This window comes from Nelusetta ayraudi, unplaced genomic scaffold, assembly GCF_046127955.1.
Source record: "Nelusetta ayraudi isolate G7.1 ecotype Tasmania unplaced genomic scaffold, CSIRO-AGI_Nayr_v1 ptg000011l, whole genome shotgun sequence".
Lineage (NCBI taxonomy): Eukaryota > Metazoa > Chordata > Actinopteri > Tetraodontiformes > Monacanthidae > Nelusetta > Nelusetta ayraudi.
The window spans coordinates 17,503,799-17,530,729 of record NW_027466061.1 but is presented as its reverse complement, the minus strand read 5'-3'; the positions used below and the strand labels follow the sequence as shown (position 1 = coordinate 17,530,729).

General features: G+C 42.9%; 1 protein-coding gene across 4 annotated transcripts; it reads left to right on the top strand.

The window, feature by feature from the left end:
• Positions 1 to 1,001: 1,001 nt before the first annotated feature.
• ccdc178 (coiled-coil domain containing 178) lies at positions 1,002 to 24,752 on the top strand. 4 transcript variants are annotated; one of them, XM_076021538.1, is made up of 20 exons: positions 1,002 to 1,883; positions 2,192 to 2,257; positions 4,568 to 4,704; positions 4,814 to 4,842; positions 4,918 to 4,997; positions 5,357 to 5,560; positions 5,631 to 5,851; positions 7,966 to 8,108; positions 8,481 to 8,634; positions 8,743 to 8,838; positions 9,030 to 9,166; positions 9,263 to 9,446; positions 9,529 to 9,591; positions 10,278 to 10,406; positions 10,506 to 10,619; positions 10,839 to 10,984; positions 11,179 to 11,338; positions 13,451 to 13,600; positions 18,762 to 18,908; positions 22,279 to 24,752. In XM_076021538.1, the coding sequence occupies exons 2-20, from the start codon at positions 2,200 to 2,202 to the stop codon at positions 22,396 to 22,398; spliced, it is 2,472 nt and encodes an 823-aa protein (XP_075877653.1). In that variant the 5' UTR covers positions 1,002 to 1,883; positions 2,192 to 2,199; the 3' UTR covers positions 22,399 to 24,752. The 4 variants fall into 4 exon arrangements, with proteins under 4 accessions (XP_075877653.1, XP_075877655.1, XP_075877654.1 ...); XM_076021540.1 differs by having other exon boundaries at positions 2,009 to 2,257; positions 18,762 to 18,896; XM_076021539.1 differs by having other exon boundaries at positions 2,009 to 2,257; positions 18,762 to 18,896; positions 22,276 to 24,752.
• The last annotated feature ends 2,179 nt before the right edge of the window (positions 24,753 to 26,931 follow it).

Below are 26,931 nucleotides of genomic sequence, written 5' to 3'. Positions count from 1 at the left end.
CATCGTTTACATATTCATTCTAAATCACATCAAACAATTCACAATTATCTGGACGGGTAAATATGTCTTATGTCTCCTGTAATAGACGCAATAGATTCAGTTCAATTGATATGTGACTCACAAAATGAGCTTACTGCTCCTAAAATAGTTGTTAGATGACTGTAATGGAATTAAGGGGTAATATTCCAAATGTAATATGAAATATTCTTCTGTGATAAGTGATTCTGCACCTGAGCTAATGTGCATCGTATTAGGTTTGTATAATTATGGTGGAAATAAATATAGCAATTAAATGTATAAATTGAAGTGAAACTAACATTCAAGTTCATCAGTGCCCCTTGCAGTTAACGGATGTATAAACACTCAGATTAAGAGTTTGTGCTGTAAACGATGTCTGGTGTCTGGGACTCGTTAAACAAAACTAGGATAAGGGATTAAGATGGGATGTCTCGGTTATCCTGGCTCAGTTTATCTGTGATCTGGTTGGGATAGAGGGAAGTGGGATATTATAAATTACCATGGAGATTTATTCTGTGGAGTGAGCCTGCTCCAGACCAGGGTCATTTCCAGGATCTCTTAAATCTCATTCCTTATCTTAGTCAACAGTCTCCACAAACGGAAACCAATAGTTATTCCACTGCCCACTACACGTTGTTATCACATTCAACGAGACCCACTGTCATTAATAAACATTTGTGATAATTATGTTCAAGATAAAACCCTGCCTTCGCCCTAAGACAGCTGGGATAGGCCCCAGCAGACCCCCGTGACCCTGAATAGGAATAAGCGGGTATAGAAGATGGATGAATGAATGTTCAAGATAAATGAGTTTATATAATGTTGTAATCATTTGATAATTTATTAAGTTAATTTATTTTAACAAATCATTACATTTATCAAATTCCTCTGCCACTGCAGGACGTCTTTAACTTCATCTAACAGTATACATATTGGTCTCTGACCAGCCGATAAATGACGTCATCGGGGAGGAGGCAGGATAATGAAACAGCAGAGCAGCATTAGGAGCAAACATAAGATAAGAGGAACTTTATTAATCCCAAAACGGAAATTGAAGGACGTCAGTGAGCTCGTTTATTCATCAAAGAGTTTTACAGTCTGTTGGAGTTACATTTACACAATTACACCTACAACTTCGATTGATTCATACGTTTTCGGACATTACTTAATTAACTATATGGATAGCAATTGAGTTCATTTTTTTCAACGGGCCAGCAAGTGTTTATTCGTGCACTATTTACGCATTCAGGCGGGTCTGCAAAACTTTGCTACACTCTTTGTTTTATGACTGCGGCGGTATTACCGTTCGTGTGTATCTGCTCCTTTACCTCACCGAAAGCCTTCATGCACGCGGATCTCCACCTCGGACGGGGAAAGTACGCCGCTCTCGTTGCCATGGTGAAACCTGATTTCGATAACGGGGTCTATTGAAGGAGGCGTACCCTTATCCAGGATCGGATCACCTGGCTTGATGAATCCGTGTCAGCTCACCCTGACTTGGCCTTTGTGCAACCGTGACACCAATGTTTGGCAACTCGGCTTAGTTATTGATCCTGGGTGTCGGAATCCTGTTGTCGTGCAGCGGGCCCCTGCTCCTAGGCGACCCTGAGCAGCGTTGCCAGCACACAAACACAAACGTTCCAAAGCAACTGCCGCTCTTGAACGCACCGCAGTGGCTCCAGGCGCAGCCCCTTGTTGCTGAGCGACCTCTGCAGAGGATTGACAGCAACTAATGGAACCTGACTGGTGGGCTCACGGAGTGAAAACTTTTGCAGAAGTGTTTGCCCCCCGCCGATGCCTTCACATATGGAATCTCGTCACTCAGAAAAGCAGAAGTGATTGCTGATAGCGTCGTGTGTTTTAAGGTAGGTGATCTCCGAATGTCACCCCCCCTCTTTTCACTTTCCACCATGACAACGACCCCCTGCTGCTCATCAATTTATAATGAGCTAAATTAATTACCTGTCGTTAATTGAACTTTATCCGTCAGAGTGACAACCCGGGAGGGAAGTGAATGTATGGTCAACACTGGGCCTCCTCAGACTGCTTTTACCAGTGCAATGCCGTCTGTTATAAAGTTATGTTGAAGCTAATAACCTAAAATATGCGTTTTTCTGTGTGACTGTGCGGATTAAGCTGCTGTTCATTTTTTTTTTAAATCACCCTGGACAAGATCCAAGGATGCCTGATGTTGAGCCGCTCAGATTCCCGTCGAGAGAAGGTCGGCGCAGCCAGCCAGGTAAGTGAAGTTAGATGTACAACAAGGTGCTTTTGCTTGTCAATGCAAAGGTTACAGTTAGATCCATAGTGCAAAACCACATCGTATCAAATTACTCTGACTGCCCATAGTTAAATATATTAAGTGGTTCTGTCACTTTGGGATATGGATGTGGAGATATTACAATGATTCTAAACATTATGCTGCATGTTTGATGCATATGTTTATATTCATCCTTGTGTGGCCCCAAACATGATATTATGGGGAGACAAATAATAATTCTATTTAAGGACAAAACATTTAAAATGAATAAATAAAAAAGTGAAATGCGAAGCGAAAAAGATTCCTAATTACTGTTGACTGTGGGCCCAGGCAACAGTGAATCAGTGGAATAACATAATATTTCACAAAATAAATCTTTTTTTTTTTTTCAAATATATTTATTGAGCATCGGCAACAGAAAAAATAATTACATACATGAGAGACACGTGTAAGATACAATCCGGTGCTTCCCTTTTTTTTTCTTCCTTAAAATAAATCTTAAAATAATATTTAAAAAATAACTAAAGACTTCTAAAGGCTTCTTCCTGAGCTATTGGGGGTCTGCTGGAGTCTAGCTGTCACAGGGTGACAGGGCAGGGCCACATAGAGACAAACAAAGACAAACACTCACACACACACACACATACACACACACCTACAGACAATTTAGAGTTTCCAATTGACCTTACAATGCATGTTTTTTTTTTGGGGGGGGTGGGGATTTTGCGAGGAAGCCAGAGAACCCAGAGAGAACCCATGCAGACTCAGGGAGAACATGCAAACTCCACACAGAAAGGTCCCCGGCCTGGAATTGAACCCATGATGTGAGGTGGCAGTGCTAACCACTGCATTTCCATGAACAAAATCAGTTCAGTGAATAAATCTGAACACCTGAATAGCATTGTTGTCGTATCTTACCCCACAGTCTCATACGGTTCTTCTTTGTTGCTATAACACATAGTTTGTCCATTCTGCTGATGACACATTGAATCACCACCTTCCTTCACCATTTGGCCTATTCATTGTATTATTGAGCCGAACTACTGAGCAACAGATTCTGCCTTTGCCTTTCTTTCAAGTACACATGGTTTTACCCCCTGGACTGCTCTTTTGTTTGTGAATCATTTCAGTCCCATTCTGTAAAAGTCCCATTGCTGCCTACTGATGTCAGGGCTCTCTTGAAAAGATATATATATATAATTCCAATGAGAAATTACGAATTAAATCAAGGTTTGACTACTACTACTACTACTACTACTACTACTACTACTAATAATAATGTTTATAAGTCTGACCAAATTAGTCACAGCTGGTGATTTTATAACATATTATTATTACAATATTAATATATAATACAACATTCATATTTTATTTTGTCAGGTAACAAATGAAAGCCACTCATAAAAAAATTGATTTAATTTAATAAAGACCTGCGGCCTTACTTGCAGATATGAGAACCAAAAAGCATTTTTTCTTTTCTCGTCACTCCTCTTCCTTTTTATTCTATTTCTATTTTTTGATTGATTATTTTAATTATTCAATTTACATGGCAAAATCAATTGTCTAAATCAAATTACTGGACTAGGTCTTTCTATTATTTTGGACAATGTTATTCCACCAGATGGCGCACTTTCACCACTAAGAATTGTGCCCTTGGGATCGTCTGGAGACGTTCAAACTACTTGTCTCTGTTTTCTTACTACCGCCAATTGCAGTCTTTTCATGCAGCATCTAGAGAGAATAGAACCAAAATAAAAGGCCCTTCACACCCAAATGCGTTTGTATAATCACTTTTCAAAATATGGCTAATAAGCAGCTGCTTGGTCCAAAATGCAGTTGATTCCACTGCTCAAGCTGTTGTGATTTTAAGGGTATTGTGCTTTTCTCATAGATAACTGGCGTTTGTTTTATGCGTGTGATAAGCGAAAGTTTTAAAGGCGATCTGAAGAACAATTACACCTCCTAGCCATTAGGTGCTGCACTCACTCTCTCCTCACTTCCACTCTACTGGTGAATTGCAAGGATAGCTACATATTAGAGTTGGAATACTAACACAGATAAGTCAAAACAGTAATTACTTTATATACTATGACAAAAGAAGTCACATTTTAGACTTAACAATATCGACCAAAAATAACAAGCAATAATGTAACCCATTAACCCATGATATCTATGAAGACGTTTTATTATTATTTTTTTTCAAGATTTGTTTAATATTATCTACAAAAAGTTGTCTGTACCGCTTTTAAGTGTAATTCTCAGATCTGTGTTTTTGTGTTGTTTCTTAAGATCCAGCAGATCTTCAGGCCATCTGCACTGGTAGACGCCGCACGTGTGCCTTGCTCAACAGTCCACTGCCGTGTGTCAATAAAGCTGTGAACCATATCCAAGAGCTAAAAATGATAGTGAAAGACTGGTGTCAACAGGTAAACTGATCTGATGTGTGGCGAACCTATGAGATTGTGTGACAACAAGATGGCTCGGATACAATTCGGTGTAAAATATTCCCTATTTTTCTCCCTGTGGATTATTCAGGACAGACACCAATTCAGCAAAACTGGGAGGTAAAGTACGTTTTGTTTTTGGTTTGAATTCCGTTTGTCCTCGGCATTGGCACTAACTTACCCTTTCTTCAGCAGATTTCAGTCCAGAGACTCAGACACTGAGTCGGTGATGTCGACAGAGTTGTTTGTCGAAGGCGTCGCAATTAATTCAAGAGGTGACAGTCAGAAAAACCTCTGAGATATTTTTCCTCCGTTAAATGACGTTCATGGAGAAGAGCAACACACTGGTAGTTGTTTTGGATGTAGTCAGTAGAAGCTTAAGATGGTGTTTACTCCATGCTGTAATGGCCAGTTCCAATTACTGTCACACAGCTGTTCGCTACATAATAATTAATTAGCTACTATCCAATGTTCTGGACCAAGTTTATATTTATCTGCACATTATAGTTGGTCACGTTATGCTATCGAATCGTTTACATTCTTTTCCCACTGTTCCCTCCTGTGTACAGTATGTAGGCTGTGTGCGATGCACAATAGCACAACGTGGTCTTGTTTTTCTTTAAAATTCCTTCAGAAACTTGTGCATTGACGCTGCTGCTGAAGAAGGTAAATGATGTCCTTGGAGAGGTCATGTATCTTATAGAGCGACTGGAGGCTGAACGTCAGTATGCAGAGGAAGCACTCCACAAGGAGAGGAAGAGAAAACGGTTTCTGGAGAGCCAAGTTGACGGCATCTCGTTGTGGAAACAACAGGAGCGCTCTCAGGTTGTCCAGAAAGGTCGGTGGCGCCACCTGCGGCCTCACTTTTACGTCTCAAAACGGCTAATTCTACGCTGCTGTCGCCCCAGAGCATGAGGCATGCCATCGAGACATTGCAGAGCTGAAGCGGCAGCTGAAAGTGGCGCGAGGAGAACTAGACCAAGCTCAGGAGAAGCTTGCGCAGAGTGAGGTGCCCAACCAGCGCCTGCACGACGACATCAGCTTCACCAAAAAGCAAATTCCCATCGTGAGAGAAAACCTTGAACGCCAGAGAGGTCTCATCAATCAAATACAGACCGCACAATCCGAGGTACCTCTTGTCTGACTGTCGTTGTTTGTAGTGTTGAGGCAATTGTGTCACTCAGCTTCCAATTCATTAGAGCACATTATTATGTATATATATATATATATATATATATATGTATATATACGCACACACACACACACACACACACACACACACACACACACACACACATATATAGTCTCCCTGAACTCCTTTATATTATTTCATTTGTCTTGTTGGATTTTATTCTCATTCTATTTTTCACTCCTCTATCGGATGCCTTCATGTCACTGTATGGTACTGTGGTCAAGTAAGAAATTGCCCCTGCTGGGATTAATAAAGTTTTCTGAGTCTGAACACCATTTGTCTTCACACTCGAGTTTCAGCTTCTTGCACAAGAGCACTTGGACATGACCTGACATGGCTGATGGAGTGTTTTGCATGTCCATTAGATATTGAGGAAACTGGCATTTTTGTCCTGTTAGGGTAAACAGAGGAACCCAAAGGCAGAAAACTCAAATAAAGCAAACAAGAGATATTTGTTCCACAATAAAAAAATCTTAAATTGGAGCAAATATAAGAATAAGTGGCTAAAAAACTCCCCAAAACAAAAGTACGACAAATTCACAAAGTATTTGACTTGAACAAACATGAGAGGTTTACAGGGAACATTCAAGACAAGGACATGACACCAGACAGAGAGATACAAGGACTGAATCTGAAATCACTCACTTCTCACTATATAGTGAATACACCTTTTTGTCATGATGTCCGAATTCTGAGTGAACATCTCCTCACTATATAGTCTGATTGTTTTATCCCACAATGCACTGCTAAAAGTAGTGTACCACCCATGGTCACGAAACCAGCAATACATCCCATCATGCATAGCACTTACACTGACCCAAAGGTAAAAACAGAGTGAGCTTCCACAACTCAGCAATGAGTATATTCACTGGGTGGCAGTTGTTGCTCTAGAGGCTGGAGCTCCTTGAATTAGCTTGTCAACTCCACCCGAGCTCCATCTCACTCCGTCACTTTCCCTTCCACGACTCTGCTATTTAATACACAAGCGGCGTGGCCTGAGGGACCGCTGTGTTTGTTGGTTTGATGGTCCGGTGTTCATCCGGCACTCTGGTCTGGAGCAAAATCATTTCATTTTTTTAACAACTGACCGGTTCACCGTGAAATTTACTTCCAACATTCATGGTCCCCAAAGGTTGAATCATAATAACTTCCTTAATTCCCTGACTTTTCATTTATATTTTTCCCCACGTATTAATTCCTTTAGTTCTTTTGAAGAAATTCAGCCGTGGCCGTGCTTGTGCCTTTTCTCAGAACTGTACCAATGTATTGAGTGAGTGATGGGGGTCAACATGCAGCAAGTCAACTTTGACTCAAGACCAGTGCAGCTTCACACTGGCTAAATTAAACACTGTAGCAGCTCAGTGTTACAAGATGAACAGGAAATAACATTTCAGCTATTTTCAACAATTCAACAGCTTGTCGGCTAAAAGTGTTCTGAAGATCATAAAGCATCATAACACTTTTTGTGAGTGGATCAGAGTGGAACAGGATTACCAAATGCCGAATTATCAAAGTGATGAAAATATATATTTTTTGTGCAGATTTCTAATATCATAATTGTTATTTTTAAAGGTCCAGTGTGTAAGATTTAGCGCCATCCAATGGTAATATGTAATATTGCAAGCAGTGTTGACTTTCCACTTGATCTCACATCTTTTCCTGAACCAAATGACAACCTGGGATAAAGGTAACTTTATCCAACTCGAAACATACTTGGGTTTATTTTTGGTGATTCATTTTCAAATTCCATTTCATGCCGATACAACATTGGAAAATTGTTTTCAGACTCCATGAAATTTTAAAACCGTCTATCAAGACATCAGATAATATCATGAACCATTTACTGAAAAACATCAATGTATAGTTGTATGAGACAAACAGAGACACACTTACATTTATTTAATACTTAAACACGGAACAGGGACGCAGACTTTACTTTCTGCCACTGCTGATGCCTTTAAAAGTCATTCAAAAGACATTTTTCACAAATATCTATCATATATCTATGTGTGGTGAAGATTGAAACTTTAACCGGCCTTGTTCTGTTGTAGGCCGATGAATTGTACTCCAAAACACACAATGATCACGTTCGGGTTCAGAATGAGTTAAAAAAGACGGAGCAGGACACTGAGAATGAAAAGGCATCGCTGGAACAGGCAGAGCTTGTGATGAAGAACAAGCTGACTAAAAAACTGTAAGTGTCTGTCTCCTACCTGAAAGTGACACAATGTCTTTTCTTTCAACAATGATAACATTAACCTTTTTTTTTTAAAAAAAATAAAAAAAAATAAATAGTAATAAGACACAGTATGGTCAGTTGTTACAGCATCCGCAACCAGACCTTTAAATAGTTGAAGCAATTGCAGAAGTAAACCCTGAAACAAATTTGATAACTGATGGTCCTTTCCTTTTTTAAGGGCGTATTTTGGAACATTTCTGATTCATTTGATGCAACCCCTTTTTTTTTTTTTGCAAAGGAGTCTTTTATAATGTTACAGTTTGGTTTTATGTTAACAGTAGGGGATTATTTAATCCACTGAATTGAAAGCATTGTGTTTGCTTACAGGGAGGATTTACACCAGTCGGAGATGATTGAAAAAGGTTTATGTGCAGGAATAAAAGACGCTGAAAAAATGATCTCTCTGACAGAGGAAAAGTGCGCAGCCACAACAAAACAAATCCTTGGAATGACTGAACTTGAGAAAACGGAAAAAGAACAGGTAACTGACGCCAACCACGTTTTCATTTCAGAGGTGCAACAGAGGGATCTGTCGGCACTTAATAGAATTAGTCCTATCAATACTTGTTTTTAAATCCCTTTTGAATAGATTTTGCAACTGAAGAATCAGATGGAGGAAGAAATAAAACCGACCAGGAAATTAAACGAGAAAATTACTGCGCTTCAAGAGGACATAGAAAAAAACGTAAGCAGGGGCAACTGTGCCGTTTTAGATGATATTGTTGTTGTTTTGGTTGTTTGTTTTTTTTAATGTCTTATGGTAATTCATTTGGCACAGAACTGCCCATTACAGCAACGCTGCATCAACTGTACCCACGGTAATAACGATGCATCACACAGAGCTTCACGTACATGTGCGCTGTGAGTTTTCCGCAGAGGCTCCAAGGGGAAGCCGAGGTCTCGTGCACAGAGGAGCGGCTCAGTGCAAGACGCGCCGCTTTGGCAGCTCTGTGTGAAAACAACATGGAGTGTCAACTCAGTGCGGAGGAGTACAGGGCGAAACTGTCTCGCAGGTACAACACAGTAATAGAGCCTTTCGCACTGTAGCGCAGTCTGCACTCATCATGCACTGCTGTGCCTTGTCTTTCTGTCTGTTTTCCCCCTCTAAGCGAAGCCGCAGTGAAGCAGATGCGCGAGGAGACGAAGCACATGCTCCGGGAAATCACCCTCAATGACGAGCGGGCGGAAAAGGCCACGCAGGAAATGACCCGCGTTGGAGCCCGACACAGAGCCACGGTGGCTAAGCTGAGAGAGCAGGAGGAGCTCACCTCCGAACAAGAACACAGGGCCGGGGTCAGCGGCGGCACATGTTGGCTGTGCGAGCTGCTCTTGTTTTTCCCTTCTTGGCTGTTCAAGTGTCTCTGTTGCTCAACAGGCGCAGATGGAGAAACTGAGGAGGGATCTGAGGAGTCAGACGGAGGCCTTGGAGCTGCTGAAGGTTAGTGTGTGAAGAGCCTTGCAGTCCATTCACTCAGGTCCAGGGCAGAAGTGCATTGGCGCAACCTGAAAAAGTTAGTGGCGTTTGACTGACAATTTTCCCGCCAATTCTGGAAATATTTGAGGTTTGGTGTGTAGAATTTAGACGCATCTTTCTGTCAACAAATGAAAATCTGTGATTTATGCCGTTTTTCCTTTGTTTTTTCCTATCAAAATGTCAACTTGATGCTGAAGCGAATTTTCTAATCCTGCCGGTTTTGATTTGGTTTCGTTCATCACATATCAAGGCTTTCACTCCATTTGGTCTTGCGTCCTTCTCCTACCAGCTGTGATGTCAGTCTAAAATAAGAAATACATGGCGGCCTCCTTGCAAACAGACCTGCATGATATGTAAAAATGTTTATTATTAGCAGCTGCAAATACTTTATTTAAAAGATGTTTTATGGAAATAACTACTTAGAAATGCGTCGATTATTTATTTCCCTCCCTGTAAATGTTACACGCCAGTGTTTTGAAAACATATTTTATTCTTTGTATAAGTTTCACGGTGTAGCATTAGACCAAGAAAACTCAATGAACAAATCAACGCTATGTTGATTTGTCCATTGAGTAGATGGCAACTTGTATTGACACTCTTCCATAACTCTTGATTGGGATGTGCAGTTTCATTTTTGGTTTTTAATTTAGCGTGAGTGTGCAAATATGAGTGAAGAGCTGCATCAATGTCAGAGGAGAGTGGAGATCATCAACTTAAAGCTTCAGAGGGAATCGGAAGATGTGGCCGCCGCAACCGCGCACTTGGAGACCAAAGTGAAGGTGCCGCCGAGCCGAGCAGAAGGCCATTCATTCATTCGTTCTTGCAGGCGAGAGGTCAAAAAGTGTCAATGGTTTGTGGACGATGTGTGGTCCCTGCAGAAAATGCAAGAACTGACGGCGAACTTGGAGAGGACTGAGCGTGAACACGGGAGGACATTAATCAAGCTGGAGGAGGAGAGAAAGCTGAAACGTGACCACCTGAAAGCTGCTCAGGTAAGACAAGCAAATCTGCGGGCCCGTTCCTCTTGAGTCAAGGAACAGTTGCGAAGTCAGGTTTACTCTGCAGAGCCCATTGAGCACGGAGCCAGTCGCAGCTATTTATCTTGTCACTCCCTCATCCGACGAGATAATCCCTCCCTTTAAAACACCATCCAGCGACTGAGTTTAAACGTCTGCTTTGGGTTTTTTTGTTTTGTTTTTTTTGGACCACAGGACTCGCACGCCGCTGCCACGAAGAGGCAGGACGACCTGGCAAGCACCATTAGCGACCTCACCAGGAGCAACAAGGAGCAAAGAGAGGCCTCGGCCGAGATGGAGCAAAGAGTGGAAGTCATGCAGGAAAAAGTAGCAGAACTCCAGTAAGTCCTAATCACGGTGGGTTTCTTTTTATTCTACTTCTACTGGTTGTCTTGTTTCTTTCATGGCTCCACACGCACTTGCCAGCTGTGATCAGCCACACGGGTGAACCTGCGTTGGTTCTTGTGATGCTTGCCCGTGTGATTTATTTATTTTTTTTTTCTCCCTCGCTGCCTCCCTCCTTCCCTCCCCGCAGGAGTGTCTTTGATGTGGCGCAATTCAGACACAAATCAGCCGCTCTGGTAATGAGCACCTTGCAGTCTGATATTAATAACTGCCACCGACGAGCACGGCGATCCGTGCAGATACACAGCGCTCATGTTACAGCAAGGAAAAAGCTAATGGAAGACGGGAAGGTAACGAAGCGCCGCTCTGTATAACTCTCAGTAAATACATGACTTGATGCTTCTCTCTTTTTTTTTTTTTTTTTTTGCTTCTTTGCTGTTGTTTTCCCCTCCCCGTGCAGGGGAGGAGCCGCAGGAACATTTCATTGTTTACTTGTTTGTGGATTAGTGTCAGCACATTGCTCGTCACAATGCGTCCCTTAAGATGCAGAGAGAAAAGAGCTGCGCGCAATTAAAATTACAAGCCGTGGTCAATCTTTTTTTTTAAGTGCTTTTTTTTCTTTTCCTCCCCACCTCGCACAAAATGACAACTCACTGTTGTTCCGGTGTCTGGACCAATTTGATGATGCGTGTCGCCGTGAGACGTGCACTGCCTGTTCCTCATACCTGTAGGCCCACGGAACCATTTTAAAAAGCACATTTCAATGCACGTACATGCAGTTGGCAAAATGAAATACAAAAAAATAGTTTTTTTCATAATGATAGTGAAAAATAAGCTCTGTATATTTTGTCATGTGTTTGAACACTCCCTTGGAAGAGAAAGCCCTATTTATTCTAAGGTTTTCATCTGCAGGATTATCAGCCCCAGCCAGAGCCTCTTTGCTGATGGGGGTTTCACATGGCTTATCTAATGTGAAATCGCCATGTGGTATATAGTTTCATTAAACGGTGATCAAGAATGCATTAGTTCAAAACAAGAAAAGGCAATGGAGCTTAAGCCGCCATGCATCCAAGTGCAACAACTTTAAGGAAGTTGTTGGCGTGAGACAATTTGAGAATTAGAAGTCTTCCTCGTAGTCACAACTCCCATTAGCCGGATAAAAGTTAGCCATGCAAAAAGGGGCTTTAGTCTTTTTCACTTGACGGAATAGGATGATACAAAAACAATGCCGTGCGCCAAATAAAAAGATCAGGCCCAATGTGAGGTCCCGGGCAAATTGGTCACTGTAATCATTGAGACCAATAGCGAGCAGACATTATGTCTGCATTAGCATAACATAATAGGACGAGTGTGCAGTCAGAAATCATGGTGCGTGAAGCACCTCTCTGCCGGAGACTGAGACAGGTCAGGATAACAAACAGCCCAATGGGAGCTTTTTATTCCGGCTGCACTGGGGGTGGGGGGTCTTACATCCAAATATGTAAATATGTCAAGTCAAAGTCACGAGTCGTCCCAGTTCAACCCACTTTAGCCCGCTGACTTATTGTTTTTGATATGTGCGTCTCCGTAATTTTTTGTTGTTGTTGTTGTTTTTTTACAGCACTCGTCATCTGGCGAGCACAAAGTAAACACTGCAAATTGCCGACGCTATCAGTTTCTTATGGGCATCCAAGTGTAATTTGTCCCATTTACACTTCACAACGGCATCAGATGGGCTTTGTCAGTGCCGCACGGAGTAATTAAACCTGAAATCAATAGCAGGCATTTGTCATGTTTACAGCCCCTCTTTCTGCTGGGTTGAACTCATCACTTTAGTGCTGCTCTGTTTTACTGCAGAGACACACTTCATTATGTCTGCAGGTAGACTTGGAGACAGCCACCAGCCACGTCGTCACATAGTCACCGCTCTGAGAGCGCCCTTCAATGCCGGCATGGAAATCCAAATAGCTGCGATTTATTTGTCTTTGTTTCCTCACAATGTTTCCCTTATTTATTCCTTTATTCATTCATTCATTCATTTATTTATTTATTTAGCACATGATTGATGAATCAATGACACGAGTACAGGAAGCGTCGCATTATGCTCACCACGGCGGGCAGGTCAGCGTCGTCGCCAAAGTGTCACGCAAGCAGTCAATGTGGCGTTACGGTGCGGTTTGCACGGCGCAGAGTATCGACTTTGTAGTTCCGCTCCACCATGGTAGACCTTTGCCGACTCGGTGTCACCAAACGTTTATCTGCTTAATCGTTCACAACGTACAGTATATGTCTTGTGTCTCTTCCGATTTTTGGTTGCTTTTTTTTTAATTGGCATGATTCGATCAGTTGAAATTGCACCAGTCACCAACCCCAGACATGTTGAACCTCTTACTGTAACAATCAAACGAGGTCCGCGGGTGATATAACTGGTGCTGGAGCAATGTTACATGCCTCGCGTCACTTTTTCCCCCCCCCATGCTTAGGATGCTCTAAGAATTGCACTGGAGGAAAATAAACGGCTGGCGCGTGAGTATGAAGACCTGAAGGAGAGGCTTGTGGAGGCCAGACAGGAAGCAGTGTCTGCGCTGAGCCAGAGGAACCAGGCACATCAGTCTTTTCATTACTACACGCAGGTATTCACCTCAGCCTTTCTCATATTTATCACCTTTGTCCCTCTTTGCCCTGGATTATTTTTAGGACTCTGTTTTGCACTGCTCACTGTTCTAGTCCTTCTATTCTTTTGAAAAATCAAGCTTGTTAAATTGCCAACAGCTTTCAAGGACTCCTGTTGCGTAAAAAAGGACTTTGCACCTGTTTTTTTTAAACAATACTCGGGGCTCATTTTCTAAGATCCAAAAAAAGCTGCATGAGGACGCTTACAGAGTGCCCGTCTTGTTGGTTTGCATGTTGCTGGTGATCTACTAAGATTGCATGCGTAATTTCCATGTGCAAAAGTGGTCTGCTGGTGATTTAAATGAGACACAAACTCAACTGTAACCAGGATGGTACAGTGTCACAGGAGGTGAGAACTGTTGCCTTTGATGTGCACATTCTGTTGACAGTAGACATCACTGGCATGACGGATTTAAACCCCTAATTAACGAAAAGAAAATCAGACAAAAGAAACTACTGTTCGTTTGTCAAGGTGTTTTCTTTATTTAAGCACTCTATGACAAAAAATGTATTATTATATACATTTAAATTGTAATGCTTTCGCTGTCCAGCTATCAAAGGTCCCATGACAAGTGGCTTTGAATCATATCGCGTGTGTCTGCAACCCGGCCAGCATCAGGTGTCCCGTGTGTATCCTGTGTTTTGCACACCTGTCTTTCAAAGGTGCTAAAATAAAAACAAAACCCGCAGTCAGTTTCAGCTTTGCTAAATCACAGTGCGACCGCTAAATAATCTATATACACCCTCACCGCCCCAATATTTTGCACATGCTGTCAGAAATGGCTAAATCTACATGTTTGTTAAACCAAATGCACTACATGGACACTGTGTGTCCCTTAGTAGATCATCTTTGTCATTAATTAGCGCATTTGATAATGTATGTGTCTGTTTTTCTGGCACAGTCCTTTAGTGAATCAGCGCCTGTGTGCCAATTCTGTCTTTTGACTGGCAAGGAGCAGAAAATTCCATCCTTTCCTTCCATCCTTTTTTATATACTTTTCAGAAAATCATCTGCCCTTTGTGATGTCAGAACTGGCACTGACACATCACTTTTACTAATTACCACGTTGCCGCTTCATTCTGTTCCTTTCCAAATGTGGAAGCATCGGTAAAGCATTCGTCTTTAGCAAAAAGCTACAAATTGAGTGTGTCAGCGGAGGTTGTAAACAGAGGGCTAAATATGCCATTTTTCTATCAATTCAGTGCATTTTCTTTTCTGGACAATTAAGCTTTCAAGGCTGCTCCACTGGAGTTGGGGATAAAAAAAAAAATAAAGATCTTAATTTGAGACCTTTAAATAGATTTAGTTTTTCTCCTTGCAGTTTTCTGCAGTCATCTCATAATGATGAGATAATCCAAATGGGTGTGATGGCTATGATGTAATATAATTATCTATATGTCTATATAATGCTACATGTTGTTTCTACCAGGCAAAAAGACATTTTGATGAGGTTACTTTCTCCATATTACTTATTTATTACTATTTTATAGAGATATTTTTGTGAGTAGGTCAGAAGTCAGAGATGCTGCTGCTCACACATTCCATTGCTCAGAAAGATCTCCGGTAATCAGGCAGTAGAAAAACAGCGACCCACATCCTGACTGCTTGAGGACGACAGCTGAGACACATTTAACCGTTTAATCTTTCTGTTTTTGGACACTTTATAAGTGGAAGCAAAATTGCACATTGCAAGACATAGCAGGAGGGAGAAGCCACACTGATTCCCCGCAAAAAAGGAAAATACAGATTATTTGTTCCAAAAAATGACTAATACCTTTACTTGAGCAATTCCTCATCTAACTGCATGAACGTTATCAAGTGAGAAATGCATGCAAAAATAAAATCCTGTGGACAGGATTTTCCACGCTCATGATCAAAGCCTGATTTTCTTTTACTGCGGATCCAGCCTTCACTTTTGTTTGTTTCAACTCCACACTTCTACAACAGCAGCCTCTTGGCGAGTGCTCTGTGCCCACGTTCTTTTTTATTATTCAGAACAAGCTTACGATCAAAAACGTTTCCCAAAATGCAGACGCAGATCCCGCTATCGCATTTAATCAGATTTGAATTGGAACGTTCAGCTAAATTCCATTTTAAATGTGCAATTATCCCCATAATGTTAGCTCATATATTACACAGGGCAATCGGAGTAAATTGATTTGTTTGTAACTGGAGGCAATAAGGTAGATGCGTTCAGGAATGTCAGGATTGCGGTGGAGATCAAAGCACTGGCGAATGTGTGCAAGCTTTGTCAGGGCTTTTTTTCTTGTGGCTTTGGCGAACCTGTAATCACTTTATGGCAAACTAACAGCCACAGTGCAAAACATGGGACACCTATTCTGAGAATTATCATGACAGTGCGCTTCCATGATATAGGTTAGGGTGAAATGTTTTCTGACAACTCTCACTCTGCCTTGAAGAAGAGGTTACTCAGGCAGCACACATTTTTTCTTCCTGTTTTTATTGCTATTATTGTCATCTAAACCACCAGGCTATAGCATAAAAACGGAAGTGTCTAGAATAAGTCATTGAGGGGTTCCTAAATGAGACCTTGGCTCATTTAAAGCCCCCCCCTTATTATTCAATTTACTATCAATAAAGTGGCAACAGTGCCTTCCTGTAAGAGAAATCCCAAGAAATGATCCGATTGCTTTTGCCACATCCTGATCAGGAAGTCTGTGCATGCATCTCTGGAAATGATCCCTCTGTGATGTCACAAAGGGTAATGTAACCAGCAGGTCAGTGACAACAGCCTCAGCCAGGTGTTTGCCCTACCCTCCGAGACCACATGGTGGCTGTCTTGTTTTTAACCCCCCACCCACATTCAAACTTGTGCAAGCTTGAGCAAAGCAGCAGAGCCAGTCAAAGTCAGCAGGAGTTCCCTTATTTTTCCGGGATGAAAAATAATGTAAAAAAAATAAAAAATGATTTGGAGCCTTCAACCCTTAAAACCCGTTTTATGTCTGAAAATGAAGCTTGTTCACCCGAGCTGAGGACAGTCTGCATGCCATACATGTCAGCAATGGTTAAAATGTTACCAGGCAGGACTGCCCTTGGCTACAAATACATTACTTGACTATTTTCTTTTTGTGCCGGCCTATAGTTCTCCATCAATAATTTAGAGGTAAGCGGATCTCTCAATGCTGCTTGACAGAGGTGAGAGGTGTTGCTTCATCCATGAAACTTTAGCAAACAACACACACGTGATTATAGTGAGAATTGAAATGTGTTTTATTGATTTCGGTTTGACTGCAGGGAGACAGCTGTTTTCCAGATAAAATGGAACTGAGATTATATTATGAACTGTTTTTTTGTTTTTTTTAACAAGTCCTGTTTGCAACTGATTCATATCTTGCAGTTTTGCATATATATATAATGCAAATATAATGCAACAGCTGTGAAATACTGAAAACTTTAGCCTTGTCAAAAGAAAATGATTAGTTGTAAATGTACTACTGTTATTGATGCAGTCTTATCTATTGAGAATATACTTGCATAAAAAACTTAGATTATACAACAAACAATTCAACTTTACTTTGTTTCACCATCTTCATATTATACCATATAAAGCTCTACTATTAGTATACTCTTATACTACAAATTGTTTGTCAGATGTAGCCACACTATCTAACCCATTCTCTGGAGGCGTCGTTGTCACTTATTTCCCAAGGGGGCGCTAGAATAAATAAAACCTGGAATTTCCTCTCTTCAAACCTCCACCCATGATTTGGTTGACCTAAATTCACTCAATTTCAGAAAAGCTGGTTCTTGTGGATTCATGGTTAAATTGTATGTAATGTGAAACAACAAACAGCCTACCTGCTCTCTGAATTTAGCCACTGACTGAACAATGCAATATACACTATTCAATGCAATATTTGAAAACTAAATATATGCAACTACCTCATTCATTGCAAGCATACTACATGTATCGAAAGTGTCCTGACAGTTTATCAGCATTAGGTACCAGTATATTATTTAAATGTATAATCATGCCAGTCCTCCTCCTGGACAGGTGACAACAACCATCAGCCTCCAGCCAACCTTAAATGTCAGAGTTTGAAAATACTCGGTGCACCGCTGATGGCGCCTCTCTGCCTCCTTTGGAACAGACATGCACAGCTTTCATGCTTTCAGTTTATTCCATATGGTTTAAAACAGCAACAACAACAAGAATTTAAAATGAAAGGATGCATTTATGGCGAAGGTAGACCAAACCATATGATAGAGCCTTTAAATCGGCAAATTCCCACAAGGAGTCGGACTGATTTGTGTTTTATCAGTATCTCATCTCTCCTGCAAGCATGTACCACTTATAAAAGAGATAAAAGAAATTATACAAAAAAAAACAACCCTCCTGTACATATAAGCACTGTTTTGTTTATGTGGAGGCTTTCAGCTCCGGCGTTTAACTGGGGTGCACCATAAAGAGCATTCTCGTTATTGTCTTTTCCTTCAGGAGCTGATGACTGAGCTAATTCGCTTTAGTTTTCAATGCACCGGGGAACACATTGCCAAGCAATGATAAGCTTTGTAGGAAGGGTAGGAAGATGGAGGGAGAGGGGGGGAAGAAAAGCAACGGCATCTATCAGAATTTAAACCTCTTTGCTTGAAACCGTGTTCAAATAATAAAGCGAGCAGCATGTCTTTTCCGAAAGACTAGGAATAATTTCTGGTTTCAGTGGGGGGTTCATGACTCTGTGTGTATGTGTAAAATATGTCTTGAGGGGATTGGTATAAAGTTAAACTGGGTGAAGTAGAAATATTTTACTCATCAGCTTTGCAGTCACAGAGTTTGCCTCGGCTAGAACAAAACTGCTGAAGCATTTAGAGAAAATTAACCCCCCATCCTGGCAGCCAGATGTGACTGGTTTCTGATGAGTGCACACGAGTGGGCAGAGAAACCAAGAGACTGTGAAATTCCTGTCAGGCCCGTGTACTGCAGAATGGGCTATTGACTGCTTTCTCTATTCCCCTCCATCATTCTTCTTGAACACTGCCATTAATTTCCTCTCCTGCCTTACCAATTCCTTTTCTCTGCCTCCTCTCTCTCTCTTTCTCTCCCTCTTTCTCTCTCTCTCACTCCCCCCCCCCTTGCTGACACCCTTCTACCCCCCCAGCTCTCTTTGTTGCAGAAGAGGATGCACAAAGCGTTGGTGGAATACTTCAAACAACGCAGCCTCTACAGCCGGGCTGAACTGGACCGCTGCCAGGCTCTTTCTCAAGAGACGGACCAGAAAATCAGAAGGGCGCAGGTATTTGTGCACGTAACATGTAAAAAGCAGGAAACTTCACAAAGTGCCGCCACTCATTTCAACGGCCCAAAAAAAAGAGAGAGAAAAAAATTCCCATTATTCAACTTTTATCTAAGTGGAAGGTATTCCGCCGAGCAGCGGCGGTGGCGGCGCCTTCTCTTCATACCACAATGGCTCCGTGTTATGCTTGGCATTGTCTGAGCCTCATCCGGCTAGTGGTTCACCGGGGCTCGTCCTTGCCAAGGAAAAGGGCAGCCAGGCAGACGCTCACCAAGTCTTTGTGCCCGGCCACCACAGCGGAGTTAAACACGCCACTCTTATATTACAGTCTATACGTTCGCTCATCAGCTCACGGGCTCCGTGTGATGGATGATGCGTCCGCCCGAGTGCCTCATGCGGCGGCTGGGTCTGTTTCCTCGGCTAGCTCTGCCTCACGAGACAACTCTATACACACACACACACACACACACACACACACACACACACACACACGCACACGCACACGCACACACGCACACGCTCGAATGCAAGGCATCGAGGCCGGTCACGTCACATTTGAGCCCGTCTCCCTCATTGTGCTTGTAGCTTCTGCGGCTAACGCCCAACGAGACGAGATGTAAAACAACCTAATAATCCAAAGATGTGTCTATACTTTATTTAACACTAAGCTATTTTGTCTGTATCAGGTAAGGACAGGCAGGCAGGTAAGAGCGGAAATAACAAAGCTTTGAGTAAAACTACCTTGTAACTGCCTCCCTTCCAGCCGAGGGGCCGCATAGCCCGCGAGGTCAGAAAGTAAGGATCTTCATTTAGGAGCTAATCGGTGGCTAATCTGCGCCGTGATGTGGGATGAGGTCAAAGCGGACAGAGAGACAGTGATGAATCTTTATAAAAACCTCCTGTCCAGAGCTGCCAGGTGGTACGGAACCACGGGATGAGCCGCTTCCGCTTTCTTTCTTTCTTTCCCCCAGTGGCTTGACATTATTCATACCTAAATGGGCAAAGTTTTTTTTTGGCCAAGTCAACTTGATTAAAGAAACTGCCGCTTGCGCACCTGTCTCACCGAGGCCGCCTGCAATCTTGCAGTTGCACCAAATTAATATTCAAAGTTCCGCAACAGTCGAGTTGAGATGAATTATTTGGCGTTATTGGTGTTATTATAGAGCTAGTTTTGGAGAACATTAATCATATGGAAGTAAGCATTCGCTGGGAACAAGCCAGTAGCACCACATTGGTCTCCAGTTGCTTTAAATACAGCTTTATTTGATTGTTGCTGCTCTGTCAGGATTTAGCCCCGCCTCCTTACTTCCCCTTGTGGTTCCACTGATTAATTACAACGGCCAAAAAAATAAACTCAACCTTGTGAGATACAGACAAACAAATAACATGCATGCACATGCACAGCCTTGATTAGACGCCTTCTTCCAAAAGAAGTTCCGCCGCTGGCTGAAAATGATATTGACTGGTTCCTCCCTTTTTCCATTTCCTCCACCCTATGACGGCTGACATGTTTCTTTCTTTTTTTTTCTTTCTTTCTTTTTTTTGACGGGCCGGCTCCAGACATTACAGGGAGCAGCCGTGTCTCACTGGCCCAGCCTCAAAAGGCCCCGGCAGATCACAAGCTCAAGGCAGGGAGGAGTAGGGCACAGTAGGGGGAGGAGCTATCAGGGAGCCGCAGAGTGTGAAGGACAAAAGAGCCGGTGTATTGAAGCGCACCACACCGTCACCCGTCACAGCTCAGCACAGGGTCCATCAGAGCAAGCCGGCACTCACTTTAGAGCAGGCTCCTCATGAGCAGTCCGGCTCGCCGGCGCCCCTGCACCACCGAGGAAAGTGTGCACCTTTATAGCAGAAAAAAGAATAAATGAGACAACATCCTCTACCTCCTTGAATGTGATCCACGCAGAAGGACGGCGAGCACACAAGGGGAAGCGTGCAATTTGAAAGAGAACGGACGAGGGGGGGTGTGAACGTGTTGTTTTTTCCCCCTCTCTTTTATTTTATTCGGGAAACGCGGCCAATAAGTGATAGCAGGAGCTGCAAGTCGGGGCGGAGCCGATCCCGATGAGGCCTGTGCTAATCCATCATGTCCACTTAACCCTACCAGCAGAACATAAGAGGGGTCAGGTTAGTGCTTTCACGGCTAAGGCGTGCCCCGACCGGAAGCCCAATGCAGGGGTTTTTTCCCTCCAAAGTAGCTGGAGGAGAGCAGGGTGGGGTAGGGGTAGGGAGGATGATGGTGGGGGGCGGCGAGAGGGGACCCTAGGGTGGGGGTTTGAGCAGGGTGATGTCGTGGTGGTGGGGGTGTGAGAGTGGGTGGTTGTGTGGGTGGGTTGGGTTTCGGGGGTGGTGGGCTGTCATGCTGTTCCACTCCTGCCAGAACTGGCAGTTCAGCCTTGTGTTCTGCGGCTTTACACTAGGGATGGCATAATTGACAATGGCTAACAGCGGAGAGCGGTGCAGCGCCTTGTTGAATGGCCAGTAATGATTGGAGCAGACGCCCACATGCCCCGCTCCCCAGGGACGGTAATCCAAGATCCTGTTGCTGATATAATTGTTAGTCAGAGAATTTCTGCATGGTTAGCCTGGTTCAGATTCCCAAGCTGGTTGACAGTGCCAGGCAGTTTTAATAGAAAAACTGGATGCTGAGGCTCCCCCCCCCCCCCCCGCCCCCCTTTCTTTTTTTGAAGCACTGAACCTGGACGCGGTTCACCAGGAGCCTCTTGTTCTTCCTCCCCACAAAAATAAGAACACGATGGTCACTTTATTCGAGCGGACTGCGAGATTCAACCACCAGAGTGCGGGGCGAGCGAGAGAGAGAGAGAGAGAGAGAGAGAGAGAGAGCGAGAGTTGTGTTGTCACCCGTTAAAAACAGCATTTTGAAAAGGGGCAGTTCACCCAAAACTGAAGGCCCACCTGCTTATCTGCTCAGTCCTGTGTCTGTAGAAGCAACAGTCTGTGATGTTTTCTGATCCACACGGTCTTCAGCAGAGGAGACAGGATACCTCACTGTGCCAAGGCCACGGTGGCCATGTGTCAACGTGATGTCCCGCCGTACTGAATGTGTCGAGTTTGACCTACAGCGGCAACATCAACATCCTGTTTTAAGCCTAAATAATAAAAGCGCAGCCTGAACTTGCCAAAGCTGTGATGTAGAAGTCAAACAGTCTAACTGGACTTCAAATGTGTAAAAACCGAGACAAAACCACAGGAGCAGTATGTGGGTGATGTGTCATGTTTGCCCTTTAAATTTTTGCCTTCCAGAAAAATGTCACCTGAGCCTCCACTGACACAGGTGTGATTAGCAAAATCACTTCTGATCCGACTCTCCCTTGTAATCGGCTACTCTCTGTCTCCTGCTGTTTGTCACTTGTCCGAGCAGGACGGACTGTCGCAGGAAATCCGGCTCATCTCTGCGTTCCTGCGATGCCTGCCAGTCGACTCCAGCAGCGGCAGCGGCAGCGGCAGCGGCGGTCCCGATGCTGTGGGATCCAGTGGGTAGTCGCCTTCCCCTCAAACAGCAGCGTAATTGGACGTTCACCTGTACCCAGACAACTTACTTACCCCAGCACGCTTCACTATCCGCCCCCCCCCACACCCCACACCCGCCCCCCTGCCCCCTCCACCGTCCGCCGCCGCCGCCGCCACCCTCTCCATCCTTTACTCGCAGCAAATCCATAACAATGAAACAGGTGACTTTCATGCTGCTGTCAGGACTGATCTAATTTTAGCTGGGTGAATGATTGCAATTGGCTTTGCCTCATCAGATAATTAATCTATGTCACCATTAATTGGAAAAGAGAATAATTACAGGCAGTGTTGACAGAATTTCTACGCTTCTCCAGATCCCCGAGATCCAATTACAACTAGTCAAACCCTGTGACCTTAACTAGCACTTAGTACACTTTGGCCACCTTGACCATGCACGCAAAGACTAGCATCTCTTTACTGAGAGGAAAAAAACAAAAGGGCCAGCTTTTCCTCGGCGCGGCCCTCACTCCCTCACTCCTTCACTCGCCTCACTCTCCGAAGGCTGTCTCCCTCAATCACTTTTCAATATTCAATCTTAATTTTGTGGAAGTTTAGCATTTTCAATGAGCTGGAGATGAATGATTAATGAATAAATTTAAATGCTTCATTTTGTCCATGGATCATTAGTTAAGTCCTTTGTGGGAAGGACCTGAGAAAGGAGGGAAAATTATTGAGACATTAGCCTGAAGCAATCCAGGGGTAAATAGTGTGCACAAAAGGATGTTGTGTGCGCACTATCCACTGGCTTCCTAAAGAACCCTGGGGAAACACTGTTTTCAATTTGGAATCTTAACTGAATCACATTTACCACTTGAGGAAAATTGATTTTTGTTTCAACATGTATCACCGGTGTCACAGTAATGATACACAACACGTCGCGCTCCCCATGTGGAATTTTAAACCAGAGCCCACGTCTCCCATCTTTTTTTGTTTGTTTGTTTTTGAAATTATTAAAGATTATTATATCATTATTCTTATTCTTATTCTTATTCTTATTCTTATTCTTATTTCTTAAATAAGGGACTAAATATTTGCAGTCACTTTATTCTGAATACCTGCCCATGCTGTTATTTCTGCTGTCGTTTTAAGGTGCCACAGTCAACGGGTGAGTTCCCCTCTATGAAAAATGTGCCACCCTCGCCATCTGCATCTGCTTGACAGAGATGCTGTTGTTGTGTTGTGTTGATACGCAAGATGCCTCTCCTACTCGGAGGGACAGAAGGGGGCAGTGTGAACGCGACGACAAAAGAAAGACATAATTGACTGTAACGCGGTCAGGTCTGGTGTCTCTACGCAGCTACAACATTTCTCTTTTTTTGCAGTTGCAATGCGATAAATAGCACCATTTAAAAAAAAAAAAGAATCAATCAATCTTTAATTGGTGACTCAGTATGATTTTTTATATCCTTGCAAACATGGTTGCCCAAAGGCTGTAACGTACAGTGTTAACTACATGTCAAGCAGGGGGAACAAAAATCTTTTTTTTATTCAGACTACTTTGTGTTACAAAAGGCAACTTTATCTACCATAATATTACTGGCCTTGAAAAATAAAAGCGAGCTTCAACTTGTTCTTTTCACACTTACGTGCAGGCAGGTCCCAATGTGGACACATAAATATTGCAGCTCTAAACCAGGGTGGACTGTGGAAATACTAATGGGATCGTCTGACAGCTGACCCGTGTTTTCTTTAATGCAGGATGTCTTTTCAGGGTGACTAGATGGAATATAAATCACAGGCCTTTCCCATGTTACATTCCACAACAGATCAGATTGTAGAAGTTCACGTACAAACTTTTTGCAGGAGACACGTTGGTTGAAAATCTGATTTACAAGGCAGCATGATTCTCAATTTCAGCCCAGGCGCCACCGTGCAGACGATGGGCCCGTTTCGTTTGGCTTCACCCCAGCGATCGCCCCTGATCGCTGGGGTGAAGCCGAGTGAATCAGAGCAACATTCTGTCTCCTCGTGCTAACCAAAATCCTGTTTCTGGGGGTCGTTTTAAAAACCAGGAAGGCATCTACTTAAAAGCTGCTGTCTTTGTTCATGAGCGAAAGGAAGACTTGAGCTGCAGAGCTGATGGAATCAAGAATGTGAGAGCAGAGCAGAGCGGCTGTGTCTAAAATACCAATGAGAGGGATGTGGCCACATTTTGGAAAACATGGTTGAGATAGAGGTCTTGTGTTCATGGGAACGGAATGAAACAGTGGTAACATAACATATATACATACATTTCTTGGATTTGTTTTATTTTAAAGGTCCCGTGCGTAAGATTCAGCAACATCTAATGGTAAGAAAGTGTATTGCAGATAGTGTTGTCCCATTTGGTCTACATTCATCTTGGAAGTAAATTTAGTCTCTAAAAATATATAAGTGCTTACATTTTTTTTGTAAATAAAAACATGCCCATCATTTGTTTTTAATGATTTTATTGAATTAAAATATACTAAAATATTGTTTAATTTCATTTCATGACTACAGATCCTTAAAATGTTTCAGACTCGGCCTTTAAGCTTTACTCTCTTTCAGCAACATCCTCTGATTAGTTACACACAGCAGTGTAGTGGCTGTGTGTGTGTGTTTTCTTTAAAGTTTTACTGGTGACTGCATGTCACTCATCTTGTGCAGCTTGACAAAGCAGCGGAACGGTGCGTTTGCCCAGGTGAGTCTTTACCGCAGAACTGTGCAGAAAACATGCCAAACGACCCATCAGCACAATACGTTCTCTCTGTGTGTTTCCACACCCATTTGATCCGGCAGATATTTATCTTAACAGGATAATAATTTGTGAAAGTCTTTGACATTTGTGGCTAGCTAGCATGATAATAAATCCATGGCTTGGAACATTTTTTAGTTAATTAGAGTCAATCAATCCAAACTTTGCTCACTTACCGGTGTGAAACCGGAGTATAATGAGCAGAAATCAGCATGGTGATTGGAAAACACAAATTACAGCTGTTAAAGAAAAAACTCATCCACTCTTTCTTCCGTTGATGCCAGTGCCTGCTGTGAGGATTTAAAATTAGCGTGGCATTCCTTTAATAGATGTCGGGGAATGCGCTCCTGTATAATTAAAAAGACCTGTTAATATCCTCGCGGCCTAAAATAAGTGGGGTTACACCGACGCTACCTCAGTGCCTGCTGGTCAGCTGACAGTTAAACCAAAAAGAAATGTGCCTGCGTGTTTATTTTCCTGCCTGTTTTTCTTTTTTTTTAAGGGTGGGTCCTTTTGAATGGACAAACACTGAAAACACCAGCATTGTAATCGTGGAATCGCTGCATTTTGCGGCAACAAAATGTGTCCACGCCAACAAGGAATCCCACTCTGCTCCAGCCAGAGTGTCATTTTATGACGCTCCCCTCATTTATATGGGACAGCCCTTTAAAGACCTTTAAAGCGCTGTGTATATCTCTATGGACAGAGCCACAGTCGTATTATTCTTGTCATATTCCATGCACCTTACATTCATTGTGTAATGATGTGAGTAATAACCTGCTGATGTTAACAGCACCCTGCGACGGGATCTTTTATCTGTGGCTCGCTATGACCCAGGCTGCCGGTGTGACCTCAGCTCCAGCTGCGTTTTCCCCTCAAGAGCTCTCAGACAGGGAGAGCTTATGTTGTCGGGCTCGTGTCATCGAGGCTGGCGACAGCGGCTTGCCATTGTATTAATTATTGTCAGGGAATCCAATGGGTGTAGATAATACAGAATGCACTGCTTGGTCCCATTTGTTTCACTTGTCAGTGGAGTGAATAATTGGGAGTGCTGACCATATTAGACACAGGGAGTTTTGCGAAACATGCGACTCGAACAGTCGCAGCACAAAAGTACCGGGTGGGGAGAAATTAAAAAGCTTAATGTGTGCGAATTTCAAATCAGTATGGAATAATTTTCCAGGCTTCCCATTGCCAACGGAATTTGCTGAAGTTTTACCACGATTGGCAGTAATTCTGATTCGCAGCGAGACAAACCCCATGGAATGTAAATCAGAGAGAAACTTATTTATGTTGTGCTTCTCATGCAAAACACTGGCAAAAACGTTGGACTTTAACATTATATTTGTCGAGGCCCAACACGTAACATTTAAAGGGGTCAGATTTCATGATAATAGGTGTAACAAATCTGTGCTTTTGTTTGAATTTCAACCTTTATTGCCAAGAAAAAAAACATCAATATTCACATAAAGAGAGGTGCACTTGTCGGGGGGGGGGGTCATATTAACTTATCAGCGACCCAGAATGTGAATCTGCTCAGGGTTTTGTGATTTTACCACGATGTCCCAGCTGGCATAGGGGAGATGAGAGAGCCAGAGGAGAACATCAGAAAACGTTCTCTTACCATCAGATGCTACTAAAGCCAACACACACATAGGTCCAGCGTGTTGTTTGGATTCAGCAGCTTCTGTCTCCCAGACACAAGTCCGATATTTTGCACCCCGAGTCTCCTCTTCAAAAGGCTTGATGCAATTTCAGCGAGAGGGGGTTGGGGGTGGGTTTGATAAT